The following is a 16,200-nucleotide window of genomic DNA, read 5'->3' as shown; positions in this document are numbered from 1 at the left end:
TGTGGTTGGTGGGTGCTTAGTACCCTTACAGTTCTATTCCTAGAATGGCCCCTCACTCCAAAGCAGCCTTTAATGAGCTCAAAATCCTGACCATACCTTCAGCTCATGGCAGTAGCAGAGAGGATACTGAACCACCTGCTAGAAGAGAAACAGCAACCTGTATTTATTTATTTTCTGACAGTACTCAATGTCTCAGTGTTCACTTTTTATCTAGGAATAATAACTTATTTTCCTTAGAAGTAACTTTTTCAGGACACATTTCAGGTCTTCACTTTAAGGAACGCAGTCAATATTTAGATCTTTTACTCTTTATTCTCTCCACGTCTGAGCTCTGGACTCAGTGCTTAAGTGGATACACAAAATGAAAGGATGTTGAAAATAACTATAAAAAATATTTTACATATATATTTTATTACATATAAGCATGATATAATTATTTTTTATCAAGTCTTATTAAACCTTTGAGAATAAGTCATGATATCAAGGTACATACTCAGATTCTGCCAGAAATACCTCTTCTGCTTGGCTGATTTACCTTCCATAGATATTTGATAGGGGGAGGTTCAGTCAGGACTCTTACACTAAACCTATATTATTTTGGGCTGCATTACCCAAACAAACTATTCAACCCACAATTACTCCTAAACAGTTAATATATTTTACAGAAAATTACAATAAACATGCACACTCAGTTCACTGAGAGGTTTTTATTGGCCTTGTTGCAGGATTAAGAGCACACACACACACTACAAGATCAGGATTGCAGGAGGCAAAGATGGACTCCCCTCACACCATGTAATACTCAAAAGGAACAAACAGCACATTTCAACACAGAGTAAATGCATGCAGTAAAATTACAGTGTTCAAAAAAAGGAGACAGAATAGATCTTGCGAGGCTCGCTACAGACCCTATAGTCTCAAAACCCTTCTCCTCCAGTAGCAGAGGAGAGAAGCTGCAGCAAACTGCTGAAGTGATTTCCCAGCTCGCTTTAATCCAATAACAAGAGAAGCAAGAGCAGTAAGCGTACACAGAAACACAATGAAAGTCTTTTTAATTTCTGCAGAGAAATGTTTGCATCTCGCAACCTTATGGATGGAAATGCAAGCGGCCCAGAGCGGAGTTTGTCCTACATGCATTTTGGCTGACTTCATATGCTGCTGTTATGACTCACATCTCTTGGAGACTTGCTCCCTCTGTATATGTACACTACTCCACTAGCTGGAATGCATAAACCCCATAGGAAAGAAAAAAAGTTATAAGACAAAGTAGACCATGCCTTCAGATATTTCACCTTAGAAAAATATCTCCACGAGTTATAGTCGAGATCTCAGCAAAGTCTCACACTGTGCTCAGATTTTTTAACACCAACAGCTGAGTTAACATCAGAAGCTCAACCATTTCTCTTTAACACTAAGAACCTTCTCTGTTACTCCTCCAAGCCTGAAGGGGCAACATTGCAGAGATATTAAAACTGAAATGAATCGCTCAAACAATCCCACCCTCTGTCAGTTTGTGTATGTGTGCATAAAGAGAATGAGGGCCACAGCTATGGTGAAATAAAAAGGGCAGATAATTGCCTATATTAATAATTAGCATACAGGGTCATATTGGGCAGCCCACAATATAATGCATAATTAAACCAAAATATACAAATAAATGAACAGCTGTTATCAAAATATAATTTACAAGATGCAGTTGGACTGTCTCAGTACAGCTGATCCTTCACTGCAAAAAGACGGCCAACCAGCAACAGCAATTTTTGTAGATGCATTGTCTTAATACAAACTGTCATGTGCCTTCATGTGGAGATCAAAGCCTACCTGCCATTTACATTCATCTGATCGCATGTGTGCGGTGGTAAATCTCTCTCTTCTGCCAAAACACTGCTCTTCAAAGCTCTGGGGGGGGGGGGGGGAAGCAGAGTTCATGCTCATTTTATGGTCAAATGTGGTGTGCCGCTCTCGACACTGAGCATATCCATGTGCACATAAAATACATGGCATTGCATCACCCAAGCAGCAAGTTAAGGCAGCTCCAGGCGAGGCCGAAGCCTATCCAGAAAGCATTTTACAGCTTTGCGCCACACGTCTAAAGGCAAAGCCTGTTTTCCCAAGATATGGTGGTGGTAGTGCCATCTGGACCACCAGCTTAAGACCATAATCATCATGGAACATGAATATTTTATGATTTTGTACCATGATAATAATCCTAATAAAGCATATCCAAGAAAGAAAACCACTCAGTAAAATCTTTTAGAAAGAATTCTTACATATTTTCACTCAGAACAAACTGCAGCACCATGAGATGTGTCTGTAATATGATTACTCACACCAGAGCTGCTCTGGGCAAATTTACTGATAAAGCTCAACCCTGTGATGACACTACTTGGCTGGTTCCTATGAAAAATGAACAGGGGCATGATTAGCTTTTCTGTGTAAATGAATGCAGTGGGTTTGTAGCTATGATTTTCTTTCAGTTGAGTCAGCCAAGCCATTACTTTCCCTTTGCTTTGTTACAATGTACTATGATTTCACCTTAAATACACAGTGACAAATCATTTCCAGCTTTAAAAAACGAGTAAAACGGTAAAAAACAAGTGGTGGCTCTGTTTGTTAATTCCAGTTAAGTCGTATCTGCATTGTGTCTGTTACATTTGCTGTTTTTTTCCAAAAACTACAACATTTGCCTCATATTTGTAGACACCTGCTCAAAATACTGTATGTTTCTCATGCTCTCTTAATTGTTGTACATTTGGCATGTACTATTTTTGAATTATATGAAATTATACAAGCTGTATGTACAGCTGAATATATGTGTTTGGAATAGGTGCACACTAATGTAGATAGGTGTCTACAAACAATTGGACATACAGCCATCCCACAGTATCTGTGAGGGGCCCTGAAACCAATTATTCATGGACAGGGTATCCTTAAACATTACTTTATTCACGTGACTGCAGTTTAGTGCTTGAAGCATGGCAAATTCAGGTTGAGTTTTTTGGGTGTATTTGTTCAGCGACTTATTGAATCTGCAGATACAGAACACACACATATATGAAGGGATGTATATAGCGTGAACTAGAAATTCTTAAAAAATCCAAATAGGCTTGGTTGATGTGTGATATTTGTGTTGTGGGCAACATTACATCCCTTTAATATATATTTTATTCTTATACAGAGTAGAACAACTCTGTATGCTAATGTTAGCATTTTGCTAGCGTGTTAGTTTTGCTTGAGTTACTGATTGTTCTCAGCATTAGCCATTAAAAGATCATGAGAATAATAAAAAAAAACAAAAACAGACTTTGCTTTAATTAATAAAACCATCTCCAGAATGAATCTTTATATGGCTACTAAACTAGCTAGATAGTGCACTTAATTGTCAAAGAGGCATTTTGTCCATGTGCTTATCTTCCTGTGGCAAATTCTCTAAGAATAAGGCAACATCAATCTGTAATTTCTAAATGATGTCAAGAAAAGGAAATCTGATACTAAACCTGATCCAACATTGGGAAGGCAGGTGTCCATATTTTTGAGGCCATTTAGTTTTATTTGTAATAGAAGGAAGGTACTGAGGTGAAATATGGAATATGAAATATATCATCAAAAGTGGACTTCCAAGCAATGATCAGTGAGTGTTGGACTTAATTATTTTCATGTGGGAAAAGGCTGATAGCATGCATATGTAAGCATACTGGCAAATTTTCCCCCACACACTAATCTTGGGACATCTAATCTAAACAATTTGAACTTGATTTTCCAGTATTTTGCAGTTGTGGCAGTACACAAAATGGTTGACCACCACAAGATGAAAGACTGAATACATCTTTTTCATATAATTGAGTTGCCAGTGTGGTGCACATCTTTGTACGGATTGCAAATGATTACTGGGCAGGGCCCCCTCCCACCCCTCACCTCTTTGAGGTCACTTATTATCATGCATAGGGTACATATACCAGCAGCTGAAACAATCATCTTACATCAGAATTAAAAAAAAGATAATGATATACTGACTTCATTCTATTTTTTCCTAAACTTAAGGTCCCAAAGCCTAATCTGTCTGAGCCTAAAGGGAAGAAATCTGTTTATTCATAGGAATAAAAAGTTGGGGATATTCTTGTGTGTTGTCTACAACAGGAACCTGGACAGAAACACAATCTACAAGAGTACAACAGAAGTGTGGAAATAAATGTGAACAATATCAAGAATCTTCATCCTTGGTATGAAATATACATATGTCCAGTGCAGGCAGACAATCTCTTCAGGACTAATAAACATGAGAGACTCATTTACATATTTACGGATCCTCCTAACATCACGTGTTCTTATGTAATTATGGATAATGACCAGCCATTCTCTTCTTACTCAAATCTCGTAAGTAGCTGCCAAAAGCAGGATGATGAAAGGCCAGCCATACGCCTAGAGCTCAGAAGGTAATAAATAAATAGGAACAACACAGGGCCAGAGAAGATGAGCACAGCGGGGGGCAGGGCAAATGCCTGGAAGAGTCCTGAAATGCAAAGTATTTAAAAAATAATAATAATAATAAAAAAGAAAAACAAAAGAAGCAGAATACAGATGTGGCCTTTGCAGAGCAGTTGTAGAGAGCCGTCGGCAGTCAAAAGGTCTAGGACTCTGGTGGGAGGCGTGTGCAGATTTCTGGCCTAAATGTCCTCATGCAATGGCCTTGTACAGCAGGTGGAGGGGAGAAGTCTCCTGCAAGCACCACGCCAGACCCAGGACAACAATTCAGCCTCCAAATCCCATCCTTTCACTCTCTAGAAACATGTATTAACAGAGGGAAAATGGCAATCGGCACAACAATGTAGTGTTTTGTTATTTTTTAGTGTAGTTGTGGTTTTCCTCCATATTGGCCCTTTTCCAAGCACACTCTCCCTCATCCAGTACTGGAGGAAGTGCACAGGGACATTGTGGAGGTCAGGGCTCAAGATAGAAAGGTTAATCTGGGGTGTTGGCGATGGAGTTTGGAGTAGAATCCAACACAGGTCTCATGGGTGGTATGGCCTTGTGGCTGAAGTACTCCACTACCTGTTTGGGCACCTCGGCAAGGACACACTTTGCCAGTGCTGCAGGAGACGCCTGGAGAAAACAGAGGGAGATGTATTCATGTATAGAGACAAAACAGTTTACATTTTATTTTCAGTTTATTCTTGTCATTAAATAACAAAATGATCCAAGTGATTTCAGTTAGCCACTGCATCTATAATATACAAAAAGAAAGCATTTAACTTCTAGTGAAACTGGCCATTTACTTTTTTCAGCATCAGAAAATAATCTAAAAAATATACACAGATCAACTAACAAATTAAACCCCTCTCCATGTTTCTACATTCTTTGTCCCTTTTTCTGGATCCTGTGTGTATATGGTATCTTCCTTGGGTGAGTGGGTTTTATTTTTCATTTGTGTACGTGGCGACAAACTGTGTTCATGGACAATGATTTTTGGAAGTGATTCTGAGCCAATGCTGTGATTTGCACTAGAGAATCTTCAAGCTGAAGTTTTTAATACAGTGCTTTCAGAGGGACTGAGGACCACAGGCGGCCAAAATAGTTTTGTCTCTTAGATACACGGTTTTCTCTGGATTTTGTAATAATATTATGTGCCATAGTTGGTGAAATCACCAAGGTCTTTACTGTTTTATGTTTAGAGACATTACATTAATGAAACTGCCTATGCAGTCTTTCAAATGATGGTGAACCACTCCCTTTTCCCCTTTTATATTATTGCATTCTGTTTCCACTGATTTGATAGTGTCGTTTTAGTTTGTTGTACTGGTAAGTGTGGATCAGACACTCTGTTGGAGTTATGGACCACTGAAGCATAAGTGGAAAGGGGAACAACAAAACAAGTCCCAAATAGACTACATTCTGTAATTCTAAAGCTACAAAATATTATCACTACTTTCGCACATTTAATATTTAACTGTAAACAACAAAAGTCACTAGCGTTATTAAACTTGACTTAATAAATTACAGACTTGGTCTTAAGCAGTGGATCAGGCAAAAATGTGTCTATGAGCAGTTTCTTGTAAAGAGCACATTCAAAATAACGAGAGCTCAAAGCATTGATATTAGTTTTGGAGAGGAAAATATAAATTAAATAATTTGTCACACATATTTGTGACTTGAAAAGGAAAATGGAGTGAGCAGAGCACCCAATCAGCATTAAAACCCAAACCCAAGCAAAATCATAGCAAACTATGTTTTAATAAAAAAAAAAAAACAAAAAAAAACAATGGGGATGTACAAATGTATGATTGAAATTTGGATGAAAGCCAAAATGAGCAGGTGTGTAATAAAAGAAGCTTAATGGTCCGGAAGAATTTTACATTTATACAGCATACAAATCATAAACTAACAGATTTCATTTTGCTGACAACAGAGAGGTATTTCTCAGCAGATTTTTGTAAGAATCTTTGAATTCTACTTATTTCTCAAGATTTTGCTTGTTGTAAGAGATTTTATCTTGTGTCTTATTCTTACTTTTGCTCTTGTTCTGCCAATAGAATAAGACACTTTCTCTAAATAAAATCGCATAAGCAATTACATGTATGCAGAAATGGGTTAAATGATCTCATATTATTTTTATTCTTACAACAAGCCCTATTAGATTAAGTAACAAACACTTCTTAAGTAAAAAACACTTCTAGATGTTTTCACTTAATGAGAGCCTCTTTTGCAGTTAGGCTGTTTTGGGTCCATCTGCAGCTCTGGCATGGCTCTGGCTCTCTGGCTGATTTGACATGGCTCCACTTGAAGGGAAAGCTGGTTCAGAAGCACACTAGAGGACATGCTTGGAGGGCTCATAGATCAAAACTACAGAGGAGCTGCAAGTTGTGTCCTTCTCCAAATGACCGCAGGGGATCTGGTGGGAATTGAGGCCATGGACTCACCGTTTTGAAGTCTCTGAAGGGCACAAACTGAACGATGTCCCTCAGAACTGGTTCTCCTTTAGGGGAACGTAGAACCCCATCATCTCCATCCAGGATCTGCATGTCAGTGAAGTCTGCATTACCCACCCCCACAATAATGATGGAGAGGGGCTGGTAAGATCCTCGGACAATGGCCTCCCGTGTGTCCGCCATGTCTGTCACCACCCCGTCCGTCAGGATCAGCAAAATGTGGTATCGCTAGGAGAAGAAAATATCCCTTACTGGTCTAATCAGTAAAGGTACAAGCAGAGCTGTAAAATACTTAAGAAATTGTACTTTGTTTCTATGATTAATAATTTGGAAGAATTGTACTCCATGTGATTTTATTAGATTTAAATAAAAGCCAATAAAAAATGAATACTTTTTTTTTCCTCACCCATTTGAACCCAGCTTTCCCCTTGAACATTTTTTTTACTATTCAACTACAAGGTACAAGCACAGCAAGCTGCCAGTCAATGGGCTAAAATTGGAGGTGCTGGATGGATTACTGGCCTAAATGTCCCTGGGGGGTCCAGCCGGTATTGAACATGCCAAGTCTGCAGTTTGAGTTTTCCACAGTTCGAGCTCATGTACTGAAACCTGATCACTTTACTGAGAGGGGGTGATCCTGGAGATTGAATAATAAATGAAGATCATTGCAAGGACAAAAACGCTGAAAAACAACCCATCATGGACCTCTTTTGTGGCAAAAACCCTGAGGCCACACAGTTGACCTCAAAGTGTGTATTCTTGTAATATTAGGAGATTTAATGGAATCCTTAATTGATTTTTTGTAGTCATTAGTTACTTAATTTGTTCCCTAAAGCGAATTGGTTTATATACACCCATGTACCACTTCACTTTTGTCTTTGAACTAGTTTTGAAAATATGAAAATGCAAAACACTGGGAAGTAGTTTGTGGAATGGAAATTGTGCTGGGGTGAGGAGGACACACTCACCGAGGCATCTTTGATGGGCTCCTTCCCAGCAGACTGTTTGGCTATTCTGTTGATAATGGGGGCCACATTAGTGGGGCCATAGAGCTGGATCTTGGGCAGGCAGTTCTGGTAAGCTTCCACCACCCCCTGAATTTCTGATGAGAGAAAGACAGATAGAAAGAAGGACAGACAGAAGGGTATCAGTTGTGCTGTGCAAGTACACTTCTCTCTGAAAGGTATGCCGGAGTGTTTGCAACACCGTCAACACAGCTTAAGCAGCAGATTTTAGGATCAGCTTAAAAGAAAAAAAGACTTGGAGCTATCCCTCCTTTGCCGAATTGGAAAGGGATGGAGGGAGCCCAAGATTCTCCACAGCCCCTCACTCATTTCTTCCAGCATTCTTGGCTTTCTCTTTGAAAGGGGCTTCGAAAAAGCCAGGGAAAGGAGGTCAGTCCTGCTCTGTAGAGATGTTCACTTCTTTGGCCAGAGCACAAATGCAAAGAATTCATCAGACATGGTGTACAAACCAGAAACACTGCAAAAATTTTTATTCTTACAAAAACTCACAATAAACAAGTTGCTGTAGTACCACTGTGGCCCTACACAACATTCCAGTCCAAACCTTAAGAAAAGCTATAATAAATAAAAAACTGACATGTTTTGCTTTTTAAAACAAAAGACCCTGGTTTAGTATATAATCGCAGTTACAATATATGTAATTGTATTTTTTCACTTCCCAGCTTTCCTATGGAATGTGAAGTCAAAATTCTTATGTCATGAAGGATCGAATTTCCACGGAAAAAATGTTAAAATATAGTTTAAAAATTTGTTTAAAAAAATAATTTAAAGCAAAAGGTGCTGAAACCCGTCGTTCTGTAAAGGGCTGTTTAGATGGAGGGACAATGATGCGGTTTTGTTTGATCCTTGTGGCGTTTTGACCAAATCATGTCACAGGCTTTTCATTAAGACCCCAGAGAACTTGCAGAAAAAAATATATCCACAAATTCAGCAAGGACTTGCGCCCCCTCCAGGGTGTATTCCCGCCTTGTGCCCAATTATTCCAGGTAGGCTCTGGACCCACCACAACCCTGAACTGGATAAGCGCTTACAGATAATGAAATGAAAAAAAAACAACTAATTCAGCATTCAGGAATGTAGCACTGCCCAACATTCACACACATTCAGTTATGAGAATATATCAGTGACATATAGCATTCAACTAATTTTATAAGAATTATTTTTAGCCTTAACTGCTTTCTGCTTTACAAAGCCCAGTCAGAACAAAGCTCATTCACATTTTTCTGTCTTAAAGGCACACATAGTGACAACCTGTTTAAGAGTAAGGGATAAACACAAGTTGAAAAATGGTCCTGTGAAAATGAACAATGACTATTTTTCTGCACAATGAGCGTAGAATATGGGCCTTCTAAATAATGCATAATGCAGCAGGTAAAGGTTCTTATGAATGTGCCTTTGAGAGAGTAGATTGAAAAGGCTGTTTTTCTTTCTTACCTTCACATTCATCATCATCAGGGTTAAAATTGATGGCAAAGTCATGCGACACCTAAAGGCACAGAAAACATGGTTAGGTGAATGTTATATTCAGATATAAAGGCTTCGTCCGTTAGTGGCAGCGCCGCTAGAGGTTTCAGAGAACCTTCATTTTTCACAACAGAAGATCAGAGCTTCGGTTAAAGGAATAAAAACAACAGCAAGCAAAAAAAATGCAATGCTTGTTTGTTTTGTCTTCATGCTTTTAGACATGAGTTTCTGCAACCCTGTGCAAGAAAAAAAGACTTATGTTACAACTGCATTCCTACTCTCAGCATCTCTATTAGAACAACAGTGGTGAAACCGAGGATAAGGCTCAGTGTGATCTATGAGTCAAATTGAGTTGTTTTTATTGCATTTTAGTCCATTTTGCTTTCTTGTATTTACTTATTTCCACTTTAAACTTTCAGCCTGTGTAGTAATACACTGAAGCCTACATACTGGCCTCATCTTTGTTTGCATTGTGCCTCAGAGCCAGGCCCCAGGGTACTAGTTAAAATGACTGCCTGCTCTCTGTTCTCAAGGTCCAATCTGCCTAAACAAATGTGCTTGTGGAAAAAGAAGTCCCAAAACCTCTACACAGTTGACAGAAGGAGTGGCCTAAGCGTCATGCCATTATTTTCATTCCCTCAGCCTCTTTCCGCCTGCTTTTTCCTTGCCTAGGTTGGAATATCAAGGGGAAGGAAGAGGCTGTGAATAAAAATACACTCAATTTCAACATATCAAATGTGGGTTATTTGACAGAAAGTAGTGTGGTGAATGAGTGGGGGCAGGTGAGGTATGATAATAAGATGTGTGTGTGTGTGTGTGTGTAAGATGTGGTATATATATATATATATATATATATATATATATACACACACACACACACACGCACACACTTATGGTAAATGGTAAATATAGAGTATAGAGATGGAGGATAGGGCTTCTCAAGCAAATCATACGCCAATAGAACAACAGTTTGCCAAGGTCATATGAAAAGAAGAGTGGGAGCAGAGGCTAAATCAAAAGACAAAAGACGAATCTCAATGAATGGAGACATTCTCTCACCTCGTAATTTGGTGGAATTCTCGCACCAAAGCCCAAAGCTGAGAACCTTTTGTCACTGTCATGAAGGAAAAACAACAAGAAAAATATATTTAAATATTTTTAAATATTTATCACTTTTAAATGATAAACTAAAAAGAATCCCTACTAAATATCATTAATTAAACTCCCCAAATCTCTTTTAGCAAAACGCAACACTCATAGATTGATGAGCAATCAGAAAAATGACAGGGACATATTTGTAATCGAACTTCCCACATATTGTCCCTGCATACTAATCACTCCTTATCAGCGTAAGTAAATCAAATGGACAAAAATCTCCTTACATCATCACAATTTTTTTGGATTAGACAAAAGCTAATCTACTTCATTTTATTTTTAATGATGACCACACCTGTCAAGGCTGAAACGGGGAGGTGAACTCAGATACATTTTGGGCTAGAGTTTGGGGCAGATTAAGAGTGTGCTTTGAACAAAAGTTTATACAAAACATAATACAAAATATGAATATTGAGGTTGTCATCAGATTGCTGGCCTTCATATTACTCAATACTGGGTGAAAATGCAAATCTGGGCTATCACTTATCCTTAGTAACAGCATTAAAAATCCTTCTGATTCTTTTATTTTTTCTTTTCAAGTTCAGCATTACTTATCCCAGTTAAACACATTCAGTGTGTGATCTTCTATTCTCTTTGTTGTTTAAACAAAGTAGCCAGGTTGGTACTGACAATTAACTCAACCCCAATGCTAACATTTTCTTGACTATTTTATAAAAACTTTATTCATTCATTCATTATCTGTAAGCGCTTATCCAATTCAGGGTTGTGGTGGGTCCAGAGCCCACCTGGAATCATTGGGTGCAAGGCGGGAATACACCCTGGAGGGGGCGCCAGTCCTTCACAGGGCAACACACACACACACACACAGACGGACGGACACTTTTTTTTGAGTCGCCAATCCACCTACCAATGTGTGTTTTTGGACTGTGGGAGGAAACCGGAGCACCCGGAGTTGTGTGGAATCTGGTGTAAAATTGGGTAAGGGCAGTGAGCAGTGTAACGCAGGAGACAGCGGAAGGATGAAAGCAGACCCTCAGTGACAGGGAGGACGAGGTGAGGCAAAGGGAGGATGAGGCCTGGCACAGCAGGACAGAATGGCACTCAGATCATTACTCAGCAGGCCCCGGCTCTAAGCCCAGAAAGGCGGGGTGGGGGCAAGGAGGGAGCAGCAGGACGCTGGACACAGCGGGGGACGAGCTCAACCGCAGCCTTGGAACACTCTCGGGAACAAGAGACTCAGAGCTATCAGACAGAAGAGAGCCGAAGTTCTACTGAAACAGAGCTTGTCTTTCAGCAGCCTAATGAAGGCCGGGAGTGCTATCAGTATACAGCAACAAAACACACTGCTATAACCAGAGGCTCAGAGAATTTATAGTAAGCTTCAAATCTCTCAGAGCCACCATCCTTCTCGCCAGCTGATGAGGCATGATTAGAATAAAAGGCTCCATTTAAAGGGATGTGGAGTATCATTCTGATCTAGTCTGAGACGAGCATTCTTCACAGTGGCCCAGCTCTAATGTACCAACACTCTGGGCTCACAGGAAGTTCCTCGCATCAGTAGCTCACTTGTCTTGAGGCGCGATGCCATTTCAGCCATTTACAATGTGTTTTCCATGCTGAACCACGGACAGGAACTCATCCATTTCCAGCACTGCGCAATCTCCTCTGCAGTCTTCATAACAGCATGCTAGTTGCGGATGTTAACAAGAGTAATTAGCCTTGCTAATTCGTTTAGTGTTGCGAGGGGAGATACTGAGATACTCCCACAAGGCAAAGTCATAAGCCCAAGCATGCAAGACAATCTTCACAGTTTTGTCTCGCTCCTCTAGCTTCATGCTACCTGCTATAATCTGCTTACACTTCCCACTCCTGCCCAGACGACACATCAGAACAAAATACAAAAATAAACGTCAGGAATGAAATGAAATTGGTTCGTTATGTACAGTCCAGTAATACGTCACTGTGCCAAAGTAAAACAAAGTTTTTGACACCACACTCTGCCTTTTACTGTCACTCTGGTGGTACATATTCAGTACCTTTAATTATTTAGTTATTTATTAATTATTTGTTTAAGTCGTGTTGATTTCACACACCTAATTTTATCTCAAGGACTTATATTTTGTTGTTTTTTTTAACACAGTTCTATGAGGAAACCTTTCCTTATGAAATGAAATGTTCATTCAGGCAACACAACCGGACTTTAAAACTAATTTTAGTGATAATAACGTACCTGTACAGTACCTTTTTTTCCATTAAATGCTAATGGAGAGCATAAGTTGTGCTTGTACATGTGTTACAACAATTTAAATAGAAATGTTTAATCTTTTTTCTTTTATGTCTATCTCCCTGTTTTTTTGTTCGTTTTATTCATGTTACATTTTTATTCCCCACAGACGCAGTAGCAATGATGAGTTTTTCTAGTAGGGAATTGCCTAAAACAGTATCACATGTTAATAGTGCAGTTATAGTATCCCAGAGAAGCAGAAACTTGTGTGCAATGTTCTGCCACGGCCTTTGGCCCTTGTCTCTGTTTATTCAGTTTTTATCCTGGTTCATGTGTCTTTCTGTTTTGTTTTGGCCTTCATTTCCAACCTCTCTGTTCTTCATGCTGTTCCCTGCCCTAGCCATGCCCTCCAGCAGCCGTGGGTAACAGTAGTAATTTGAGAGACATCACAGATGTACCCTGTGCTCTGTATGTTTAAAATCCCTATGTCTTCGTCTCAGCCTGGTCAATCATTTTCTGTGTGTTTGTAAAGACGTCCCTAAAAAAGACGTTTGTAAAGACGTAAAGACATGTCCCTATATTTTTGTTTTGAATTTATATCCTGTAGTTTCCCTATTTTTCACCTGTGTAAAATAACCACATTCACACCTGCATCCTGTCTCTTTGTCTTTGCCATATAATTAAATTTATTTGACTATATTTGTAAACTGCATCAATTAGCTACTACCAACACCAGCAAATGTTGTGTTTTGGACACCGGTATACTCCTCAACAAGCATATCATGATCAGCAAAACCAGCATCAGGCATGCATAAACTGGCATGGACCTGTACGAATTCTTTTGCTGGTATATGATTCCAGCAGAGAATCCTAGAGAATCAAATGCCCGTCTAGATCCAGATGTAGTCCTAATTTTCATTAATGTTAATGCATTGGCATCTGTGAACGTATGTATGAAAATAAGTATATATACATCAGCCTACAATCCTCATATTGGTGCATTCCTGCTCCTCGAACTCTACTTTCTGCAGTTTCTAGGTACAGAAATTGGTCGTCTACGTGTACTTCCCACTTTAAACCATTTCAGATGCTGCCAAAGATAATGTACAAGCGCAATCTTACAACCCTCACCTAGGGAAGAAAATCACTTCCCCACTCTACAGAACACTCCAAACGAACTGTCTGACATGCTGTATCCGTCAAGAAGAATTACAGCATGGGCGCATGATGGAGCTCTGCTTGGCGAGCAAAAGCCTTCTCACATCCATGATTGAGAGGCGAGCTGTTCTGACAACTGTGACTCCTTCCCACGCAGTCAACTGCTTTCCAAATGGGTAACGAACTATGCCATGTCAGCCTTCCCGAATGTGTGCTGCTTTTTTCCTGACTGCCGAGTCAAAATGGGTCAGGAGAGCTAAGCCCCTATTAGGCAGCAACAATCCGTTTATTCAAAGGCTGTAGAGATGAATATGCAGCACATAATTTGGAGCCTAATTACAGTGCTGACCTTTATCACAGCATCCTAGTCATCTTGCGTTTGCATTTAAGCTTCTTTCCAGCCTTGCTCGACCCTCATTTTCTTCATATTGTTATACACACACACACACAAATAAGTACATCATGACACTGTCAGACACGAGAGTAACGCTGTGTAGTGGCTTTGTCTCCAGGCACATCATGCTCTCAAGAGGACATCCATCTCTCCAAGCAAGAAAGCAGAAGAGGCTTTAAAAGCTCTGATCAATTAAGAAGAGAAACACAAAAGCTTTTCACACTTCCCTTCTCCAACCATGTTCCCTCTTAGAAAATGCACCCCCCATCCCTTCACAGGGAAACGCATCAGTATGTCTCAGATCTGAGCAGTACACAACAAATATCCTGTGTTCGACTACGTTCTAAAACACAGCCAAAATGCTCTCTTAGAACGTGAAACTACCTTGAAAGTAGTTTATATATCTAATGAGAAATGAGATGGTTGTAAGAAATGTATAAGACTCAAACTATTCCTAGAGGTTTTTACATGATTTAATTAATTTTATCCAGTGAAAGCATCCCCTTGAAATATACTGCTGCCAAGCAAAATGTTCAGGAAAAAGAACAGGACTCTCTTGATAAAATCACTTAGACTGGATGTATCTAGAACTAGGTAGAATATTCTTCTTCATATACATCACTAGTTATGTCTTAAATATCAGTAGCTATAGTCTATGTTTGATTAAGTCAAATATAATTAGTACATTTGTTTGAACCACTTGACAATACAAAAACATCGAATGCAGGCCAGGTACAGAGAATCAACATAGATATGTGTTTTCTGCTTCTTTTCAGACATAAACAATCTCATTATTTTCTCCTCAGAGAAACCTGCCTGACAATGAAAAATGACAAATGAAAACACTAAGCGGTCAGCAATATCAGGACACCAACTTAGTCCACAGGGGGCAGAATGCAGCTCAGCATTGTGAAAGGGCTAATCCAGCTTTTAATGAAAGCCCTAAAGACAGGGGATGACCTGCAGTGAGCCAGGCAGGAGGGATGGAGCAAAATTAGTCATATCTGCTGGCCAGAAGCACATTTGCTCTGACAACAGATCAGAACAAATGCAAAAATAAACTGCATCAGGAGTGAGACCAGCGCGTCCTGATTAGTTAATTATTTTCAGTCCAGTAGGTGAGTCATGGCGCCGGATGGCAGAAACAGCTTTTGGCTACAATATATGCTGATGGACAACACATCCATAGAGATATACGTGATATATGCATGTGTTTATACACTGCCACACACACAAGAGTTCATAATTATAAATACACAACTCAAACCAGCACAAAGAAAATCTCAATCTGTTCATACTTCACACCCTTGGTAAAGTGACATGTTTTGTTGATTTTTTTTTTAAGGCAGAATAAATGAACACAACATATACTTCTACAACTTCTAAATAAAATGTGCCTTAACTTTTGCCCTGGGCACATGTAGTGTTGTTTTTTTTTATTATCCAAAATATGTTAAATGAACCATAAACATGAATTCCTCTGAGACTTGTGTAGCCAGATGCTGCTTCTTCTTGAACTGCCATTAATTTATATAAGCCTTTCCAGTCTGCCCTTGTTAAAGTTGTGAATGACTTGCTGATGTCTACAGATGCTGGATTGTTTAACATCCTGGTCCTCCTTGACCTAACGGCAGCCTTTGACACTGTTAACCATGAAAGTCTTACTTCTTGATTACAGTCTGTTGGCATTACAGGCCTAGCCCTCCAGTGGTTAAGGTCAAACCTTGCTGATAGGCGTCAATGCATAAACACTGGCTCTATTAACTCCATAACTCTTCTATTGCTCCTGCTGATCATGGAATGCCCCAGAGATCTGTTCTCGGACCTCTCCTCTTTATCATGTATAGTCTACTACTTGGTCAGATCATTCGTAATCACTGTTTTAGATTTTACTGC

The 16,200-nt window shown here is 39.4% G+C and overlaps 1 protein-coding gene across 2 annotated transcripts in view; it reads right to left on the bottom strand.

Annotated features, from left to right (window-relative positions):
* Nucleotides 1-700: 700 nt before the first annotated feature.
* cpne7 (copine VII) overlaps nucleotides 701-16,200 on the bottom strand; it is a 55,805-nt gene continuing 40,305 nt past the window's right edge. For both annotated transcript variants that reach the window (XM_066647238.1, XM_066647239.1), the window contains exons 12-16: nucleotides 10,472-10,526; nucleotides 9,383-9,434; nucleotides 7,892-8,025; nucleotides 6,915-7,151; nucleotides 701-5,100 (exon numbers count right to left, since the gene is read on the bottom strand). In XM_066647238.1, the coding sequence (XP_066503335.1) occupies nucleotides 4,960-5,100; nucleotides 6,915-7,151; nucleotides 7,892-8,025; nucleotides 9,383-9,434; nucleotides 10,472-10,526 (619 nt within the window). In that variant the 3' untranslated portion in view covers nucleotides 701-4,959. The remainder of the gene's footprint in view (nucleotides 5,101-6,914; nucleotides 7,152-7,891; nucleotides 8,026-9,382; nucleotides 9,435-10,471; nucleotides 10,527-16,200) is intronic.

This window comes from Hoplias malabaricus, chromosome 16, assembly GCF_029633855.1.
Source record: "Hoplias malabaricus isolate fHopMal1 chromosome 16, fHopMal1.hap1, whole genome shotgun sequence".
In the NCBI taxonomy this organism is placed as follows: domain Eukaryota; kingdom Metazoa; phylum Chordata; class Actinopteri; order Characiformes; family Erythrinidae; genus Hoplias; species Hoplias malabaricus.
The sequence above is the reverse complement of the archived record's forward strand: the minus strand, read 5'-3'. Positions and strand labels throughout refer to the sequence as shown.